At 34.2% G+C, this 8,806-nt stretch overlaps 1 protein-coding gene across 3 annotated transcripts; it reads left to right on the forward strand.

Annotated features, from left to right (window-relative positions):
- Nucleotides 1-749: 749 nt before the first annotated feature.
- LOC111793569 lies at nucleotides 750-6,575 on the forward strand. 3 transcript variants are annotated; one of them, XM_023675513.1, is made up of 8 exons: nucleotides 750-941; nucleotides 2,198-3,788; nucleotides 3,876-3,957; nucleotides 4,121-4,187; nucleotides 4,627-4,812; nucleotides 4,919-4,979; nucleotides 5,919-6,077; nucleotides 6,155-6,575. In XM_023675513.1, coding segments are annotated over exons 2-8 (1,884 nt in total). In that variant the 5' UTR covers nucleotides 750-941; nucleotides 2,198-2,461; the 3' UTR covers nucleotides 6,157-6,575. The 3 variants fall into 3 exon arrangements, with proteins under 3 accessions (XP_023531281.1, XP_023531279.1, XP_023531280.1); XM_023675511.1 differs by having other exon boundaries at nucleotides 5,919-6,575; XM_023675512.1 differs by having other exon boundaries at nucleotides 2,244-3,788; nucleotides 5,919-6,575.
- The last annotated feature ends 2,231 nt before the right edge of the window (nucleotides 6,576-8,806 follow it).

The following is an 8,806-nucleotide window of genomic DNA, read 5'->3' on the forward strand; positions in this document are numbered from 1 at the left end:
CATTAATTACCATCTCGAAATCAACAATTTAACGTCCATCTTATCATTATTGAACTAAAAAATATCGAATCACATTGGGATAAGTTCCAAACTCGAATGACTCCAAATAATCGCTTTATATAGGCTTTATATATATATTTAAAATCTTGTGCGTTTTAATAAGTAATAATTGAGAATAGATAAGGTAATTTATTAAAAAATTATATTTATATAATTCTTCTTTCCTAAGTTTAAAACTACCGACTATTTTGTTTTAGCCCCTTCTAACCGTTTCTATTACTGAAGTTGAGGAGTAAGACTTGTTTGCTGACACGCATAGCATAATCTTGACGGAAAATTTAACGAGACTGAACCGGATTATCTTTATTTAGGGACAACGCTTCAGATCCTGTAAGGAATTCTGAAGGTTGTAACCTACGATGAAATAAGTCCCTAGCGCTGCTCGTGGGAGTTCAACTTGTATCTTACAATTATTGAACTAAAAAATATCGAATCACATTGGAATAAGTTCAAAACTCGAAAACTCGAATGACTCCAAATAATCGCTTTATATAAGCTTTAAATATATATTTGAAATTTTGTGTGTTTTAATAAATAATAATTTAAAATAGATAATGTAATTATATTAAAAAAATTATATTTATATAATATTTTTTTTAATAGGTCTAAAACTACCGACTATGGATCTTTATCCAAGGAAAACGCTTCAGATCCTATAAGGAATTCTAAAGGTTGCAACTTACGATGAAATAAGTCCCCAAAAGGAATTCTAAAGGTTGCAACTTACGATGAAATAAGTCCCCAGGGCTGCGAGCGGGGGAGTTCAACTTCTACTTCTACATTCAAATCCTTTCGCCTCTTCCTCTTCCTCTCTTCTTCTGCAAGTTGATACGAAATTCTCTCTGGTTCGTTCAGATCCTAACGACATTCGGAATCTTGAGGTTTATTTTTCCTCTCTAACTTTCGTTTTCTCTTGATATTTTTCTTGCGTTAATTGTCGCTTTGTAGCACTTCGATTTGCGCGGTTCATTTCCTGCCTTTTCTGATATGGAAAATTGCCGTTTAGTGATTACTCATTGACCAATAGAGAATTTAGTTGCCTTTTGGTGTTGATCTCTGCTTCCGAGTTCTGGAATTCTTCTCCCTGTTCTTGACATTTATTCTTGTCTTTGTCGTCTTGACCTACTTTACGATTTTGAGTGAGGATTGTAATTTTAGGATGCGAATTCTTGTAAATGTTTAACTTCGTTTGGTGTTGATGGTAGAATGGAGTCATGATTGTGCTTTTCAAGATTTAAGAATTTAATTATATTGATTTTGGAGGAAAACCTTTTGGTTTATTTAGTCTACTATTAGGAGCCAGGGTCTGGTAAACAATTGATAATAGTGTGAATTGGATATGTAAAGACCATATACTCAAGGGCAGTGGGACGTGCAGAGTAATTTGCAATTAAGAATTTGAATTCATTACATCTGATGCACTTGGGTTTGCCTTAGTCGTGTAGGCAAATACTTTGAATTTTACAGTACCTGGATACCTACTAATAGTGTTCATTGGCGTTAAGATAATCAAATGTAAATTCTGTTTTAGATATTCAATTGTAAGTGGTTCTGTAATGGGTAAATTGGACAGTGCTAAGAAACTGAGATTATTATTATTATTTTGTTGTATATGTTGGCTTCTCTCAGGACACACTTGAAATAGTAAGAGAAACTAGTTTTGAATTTTTTATTCTAGATTTCAGTGCTATTTCACCTCATAGCAGTAGTGATGAAAGAATTTTTTTTTTTTTGGAAAATTCATTTCTTCCATGTTTCCATCTGTTCTCTCTTCAAATTATATATGGGTTGATGTTAGTTGTGTGCTGGCTTTTCGTGATTAGATTCGTGGGCAGAGAAAACTTGAGTTCTGGTATTTAGGATGTTTTTTTTACACTAATGGAATGGTTTTCTTTTTATTACAAATGTATTTCATTGATTAAATGAAACAAAATAAGCTTGAAGCCCCACAAACCCAAAGGAGATGAAAAACATCCCTCTTGCGCATTTTGGAGAATCTGTAACTAGTGGATCCATTTTTATTCAATACGATTTTGTTCACGTATCGCATGTTTTGAAGTCTTCACTGTTTTCATCAGTACATGTAGAATTGTTTGAATTCTCAATTGAAAAGCTAGTGGACTTCTGTCTCATGCAGCTTATTTGGTCTCTTTCCTCTGTTTTGTTTGCTGCTGCTATTTAAGTTTACAAATTACAAGGAAGTAAAAGGACGGGATTCTGAAACAGCTTATACCATTTACCTTCACAACCTCACTAGTCTTAAGCTTTGAAGAAGAAAGATTGAGAAGTATTCAGGTTAATGAGGAAGATCCCTGACTGAGAATACTGAGGTTGCTAGGAGTATAAGATCCCTAAATTTATTTCATCTGCGGAGTTACATTACAGTAGATTAAAGCAGGTGATGGAAATGGCTGTTTGCGATGCAAAGGCTAGTTTGGAAAAGAAAAGGAAAAAAGGACATACAATGAGGGGTAACACTAATGACGGAGATTGTGGTCCTACTGAAGATAATGCTTCAACAGATAATAATGTTTCTCAAGAATCGCTGAACAAAATATGCTTAAATATGGAGCCAGGAATGGTGCAATCTCATTTAGAAGTAAATCTTACAGAGGAAAAGAATGAGAAGAAGCGTGTTGCTTTACAATGTGGAGAAGGTTCTGGAATATCTCTCTCGACCATATTGAACGTTGAGGTTCTTAAAGAAGAAAATGAGATGTCTACTTCCCTAACTGAAGACTTTTGTTCGGCCGATGGAAAGGAAAATTCTTTAGTTCCTGAGGATCCAGATGTGATAGGCACGAATATGGTCAAAAGAGATGATGAAAATGCAGAGACTATAGATCATTCAATTCCTTCAAGCCATGTTGAAACACAAGGGATAATAAAAATAAAATGCCATAGTGAAAAGGAAAGGTCATTAGAGTCCCCTAAAAAAAGTTTGGAATCCAATGCGGAGGGCGAAAAGAAAGTTTCTCTATTGACCCATCCTCATGAAGCGGAAACAACTGGCCACCTTATAACTTTTGCAAAAGAAGAGAACGGGATGTTGTTGGAAGAATCAATTGACTGCTCAATTAGTTTAGAAACAGAGTTGTCATCAAATACAAAAGAAAGCTCTATGGTAATTGCAGATGCTCATAAGTTCAAGGATTTTGAAAATACATCGATGACTAGAAAAGATGATGACAGCTTAGAGACTAAAGATCGTTTGGCTCAATCAAACAGTGATGATATCCATGGTCAAATGAAAAGAGAGAGAGAAAAAAGTCGGAGAAGGAGAAAGTTTGCAGATACCCTTGAAGGAAGTTTGAATTCTGATGCGGAAGACAATAAGAAAAATGCTACTTACAGCTGTTTAAATGAAGTGGGTGCAACTAGTTTGCATGAATATTCTTCCACCACTGAGCTAGTAACAAATGCTTTGGTGGAAGAAGTGTCCTTCAACAGCTCCCTGGGTGTACTCACATCAGATGTGAAGGAGAGAGGGGAAACCATAAATCAAAAGGTTCCTCGCTCATTGGCTTGTGATGCAACAAGTGATATCATCGGTGCTGTTCTAGAGAAAAACAGTTTATCACGGATATCAAATTCTTCAAATGAAAGAGATGCAACGGGTTTTCCAAAGAAAAAACTTCTAATACTTGATGTAAATGGACTTCTCGTAGATTTTGTTCCATATTTTCCAGATGGATACACTCCAGACATTGTAATATCATCTAAAGCAGGTGAAAGATTACACATACTATATGCAACCTTAGCGTTATTGAACATTAAACTCATTATTTACTTGATTATATTTTTCTTTTTTTCAGTGTTTAAAAGGCCCTTCTGTGATGACTTTCTACAGTTTTGTTTTGAGAGATTTGAAGTGGGGATATGGTCATCAAGAACCTGGTAGCCCAATCTAAAATTGGTCGTTGCTTGTTATTTCAACTAATATCAGTTTTATTTATGATTTCCAGTTGTCTTCGTTCTAGTGCATATGTTATTTTGGCATTAACTTCAAAATTTTAGCACTGACACTAGTCATGCCCTTATCTCGTGTTATGTTCTGCAGGAAGAACCTAAACACGTTAGTTAAGTTTATTATGAGAGATTCCAGACACAAGCTACTATTTTGCTGGGTAAGCCAAGTTATATCTCAACAACAATAGGAGTATGCATCACCTTGCTACTAAGAAATTGTGGGGTTGCATTTTACATGTTAATTTTGGTTATATTCTTTTTAACGATTTTTTCTAGTTTTGTTGCCTGTGATGTTGCATTATTAATGGTAGAATAAATATTTTTTTACTGGAAAAGTGGCATATATATAACCTGATTAATACTAAACTTTTGTTTATTTTGATCTTTGATATGAGAATTCAAGGTAACAAAAAAACATTAACTTTTAAGTTTGTGGTGCTTGGTGAACGAAAAACAAGAAACTTAGATTCTTATATTCAAGTGATTTATGTAACCTACTGGCTTTTTTTTTTTTTTTTTGGCCACAAGTCAATTGTCTGGATTTTTCCCACCTACAAGTTTTATGCTTTCTATGACATGCTATGATGGTTGATGCAGGATCAATCGCACTGTACAACTACAAGGTTCACCACTATTGAGAACGATAGGAAGCCCCTTGTTCTGAAGGAACTGAAAAAAATATGGGAAAGTTTGGAACCGAATCTTCCATGGAAAAAGGGGGAGTATAATGCATCAAATACTTTGTTGTTGGATGATACCCCATACAAGGCCTTGCGCAATCCAGTTAGTTGAAAAACCTCTACTCTTTCTCATTTGAGGTTATGTACTCTTTAAATTGCTTTGAAGCTGATTTAGTATTTTCTTTGGCTGGTCTTATCATCATTTTCAGGCTAATACTGCAGTATTTCCCCCTACATATAGGTACAAGGACAGTGATGATACATCATTAGGTAAGATCTATGCCACATGCATAAAGAGCTGAAGTTTTAGGTGAACTGTTGTATACAGTTAAAGAATAGTGTTAGGTTTTTTTGTAATATAACGGTGAGTGTCTGGCATACTTGCATGCAACTTAATATTTACGACTTTTTGTTTCGTTTGTCTCTAATATCATACAAACCTAAAGAAAGTCAAATCATTCTTTTCTTTCTTCCTTCCTTCTCTCTTTCCGTCTTTCTTTCTTATAGGTGGGGAAAATCCACTGGGGATGTTACGGAAAGCTCTTCCAACTACTGCAAGTTGTGGGGATAGAATAGTTACAAGTTCTTACACCAAGTGTCGAAAGAAATGCCTTAGCCTGAAAACACTCAACTATTTCTTCCGAGCCATTAGTCCATAATATTGTTCTTAACAAAAGATAGCCTTTTTTTTTTCTTTTGCTCCGGGAGCCCATCCAAAGTGAGTGAGGCTGGCTGCCTTAGATTCTCCAACCATTCTATAGGTTGCTATCGATAAACCTGGGACTCCAAGTTCTTTTTCTTAGAACTATAGTTCTTATGGATATTTTCTTAATGACTATTCTAATGCATCTTGTTTCATTTTCATAAAACTATAATCCTTGTTTTTATGAGAATAACCCTTGGGCACAAAATCTTGTAAAATGCATATGAAATAAATGTTTTTTGTTCGAGGATATTTTATTTGTTCTTACCTTAAAATTAAGATAATTGTTGAAAGTTATATGAATATCATTTTTTTAAAGGTATGGAATTGCTTTATACTGATCCCGTAATGCTTCTTAGCCATCCCGGGTGGTCTTGTGCATGTATTGAAAATCCATTTACAGGCTTTGGAAATTCCATCTTTTGTTTCTGATTTAACCGCAGTTCTTTTTCATTATTACTGTCTTCTTTTTGCCAATGTCTTCGTTAACATTTAGTCTTCCACAGGACCTGGTGGTGATCTTCGCACATACTTGGAGGGTGTATCTACGGCAGAAGATGTTCAAAAATATGTTGAACTTAATCCATTTGGTCAAAAGCCCATTTCTGAATCTAGTCCATTTTGGAATTTCTACCGTACCGTTATAAATAGTGAGAGGGAAACATGTAGGTAATCATTGGCTCAAGTGTGAAGTAGGTTCTAACTTCCTATATCTTATGCTCTGGAGGCATTTCCGTTTCAGGATACCCACATGCTGATATGGTTAATTCTCGCAAGGACATGACCATATTTTTAAGACTGGTTCACATGGTTCTTTGTTATATAATAGTTGGATGAAGTGGCTTGCCTTTCAAGACTAGAAGCCTTTGTTCCCCTCTATATTTTCACTAGATTATATGCGTCTTCGTGGGAAATTTTGTAAACTAATTTGTTGATTTCACTAGACTATATGATATTTACTTGTAATTGTATTCAAGCATACAGAGTTTCTTTTTTTTTCTTGGGTTCCTGGGGTTGAGCAATCTAACTTTTCTACAGAGGATCAAATACAGCTAGAAATCTAGTTTACTCTATTAAGAGACTTTGCAATGTACTTTGACGCTTATGAAGATTAATTCTGCGCTCTGCAATGTTTGGATTCAAGAAAGCTATTTTGACTTTAATGTTATGCTTCCATCTCTTGGCTCTAACTTCCCTGATCAGGTTCTGAGTTCAGCCAACAGCAGGAATTTGATTTGTTCTGTTGATGTAGAAGTGACAGATTCTTGAATGTTCTAACTCATTGCAGGCTTTTGCATATGTTACCAACAAATATTAATTTCTGATGTCTGCCACAATTAGCTTCTGCTGCAGATTGATATTGACAGTTCTGGGGAAGTTCGTCGGATTCGACTCTCAAGCTGCAAAGGAGTGATCAATTCAAGGGAGCAGGTATGTTCCTGTCTTCTTGTTGGAAATATATGGTTTATGTGTCCACAGGCGCTTGAGTTGAGGCCCATTTTGGCCCCCTTTCTCGTGGCTGGGTCCCAAATGACAGCTCGTGAAAGCCCCATGAGTGCTATTGATTGCCACACTTGGCGCGAGAGGAGGCTCATCCCAAGGCATCATTATGGAACTAGAAAATTTGAAAATCTTGGAAGTACCTCGCTATTAAATTACTACTCCTTTTGGGTAAGATTTTTCTTTTAGAAGAATAATTGCCTACCTGTGTTCATTTGAGTTTTTACTTTCTAATATGGTGTTTTGAGTGGCTAAAAGCTTTATTAGGATTCATTTGTCCTGTTCATGTGATAATTTATCAAAAGAAACTCTTGCTAATCAGTTTCCAGGTATGTATTGTCCGTGTGCTACAATTGAGAGATTGTAGAATCATAATCATTTGGACTTATTATATGGTATTTGATTATGATTCTACAATGTATTTATGTAAATGACTACAGTCTTAATATGTCTATATGTCGCCAATTTATCTAATGATGACGTGCCAATGTGAAGTGACTTTTGAATGGCAGGACATAAAATGACAGACAAAAAGGTGAGGAAAATGTTTTGCAACATCTTTGATTGGTCACTTCAGCTTGTCGAATACAGTTTGAACATACCACGCCTTACCTAGCCTCTTTTTTTTCAAGCATGCGTTTAATTGATTAGGTTATATGATAGAATGATTAGTTTTTGCTTTATATCGGAAAACATTTTTGAGTAGTTAGTTACTTAAATCTAATAAATTTGAGTCACTTTGATTAGTTTTATTTTAAAAAAGAAACCGAACTATTCTTATAAGATATGGTTCAGGGACGACCAAGACGAAAGCTGGTGCGCATGTGCACATGAGTAGAGAGTATATGAATGAGTTGAGACCACGTTCGAAATAAGAGTAAACTTAAGGATAGGATTGTTAAGAAATGTTCAAAAGAATTGAAAGTTTCTACCTATACTAGCGAAATGAATCTTGTTTTTTGGTGGTTCAATTATACCAACTTCAAAGTTGAGCTTATTTTGTTGGGAGCTGAGTGATCTCTTGAAAAATTTTCGAGAAATCATGTGAGTGAGGATAAAGTATGCCGAAAGTATTTGTTGATATGTAGGATAGCCTTTATTCTTAAAAGAGACGAGTAAGTAACATGTAATGGTTCTAAAAATCAACCGAAAATCTTTATATAAAGTTGCAGTCAGCCTCGTGCTTGTGATTAATTTCTCCAAATGACCTCCTTTTTATTATTATTATTATAATAAGTAAAAACTAAAGGCATAACTTCATGGTGATTATATACAGATAATTTAATGAGGGTTTTGAAATGTTGTGTTTGTTTGGTACGTAGATAGTTATAAATTATTAGGGCCTGCATGTGGAACATTTGCAGTGCGTAGCTTTCTATATTTTAATTCCACTAACATATTCTTTTCTCTTTATTTCATTACATCACCACTTTATATCATTAAAAACCTTCACATGTTTGTTTATAGCAAAGTTTTTGACAGCTAGATCCTTGTCTTTGCTATATTAACTTTTTTTTTTTCTTTTTTAATTTTTCAAATAATTAACGATCCCCTAATATAAAAAATTATTCGGGTATTTTTTGATTTGGGATTTATATTACCCATATGATTCTATATAGAAATTCCTTTATTTGAAATTTAATTGCATTTTTTTTTTCTTTATTAAAAAATAAATAATATTCCTATATAGTTATATTAATTACATTATAGAATATCAAATGAAAATAGTGGTTTGGTAGTGATTAGAAGAAACGTCTAAAAAAAATGATTGATTTGCCATATGCTATAAACTGGATTAAACTCAATTTCTCATACTTTCACTCATTGATTCAAAGAGATTAGATGCTTAAATATTTTTTTACAAATCGATCAATTAAAAATTTTAAGTTAAGTC

This window comes from Cucurbita pepo, chromosome LG04 (genome assembly GCF_002806865.2).
Source record: "Cucurbita pepo subsp. pepo cultivar mu-cu-16 chromosome LG04, ASM280686v2, whole genome shotgun sequence".
Classification (NCBI taxonomy): Eukaryota; Viridiplantae; Streptophyta; class Magnoliopsida; order Cucurbitales; family Cucurbitaceae; genus Cucurbita; species Cucurbita pepo.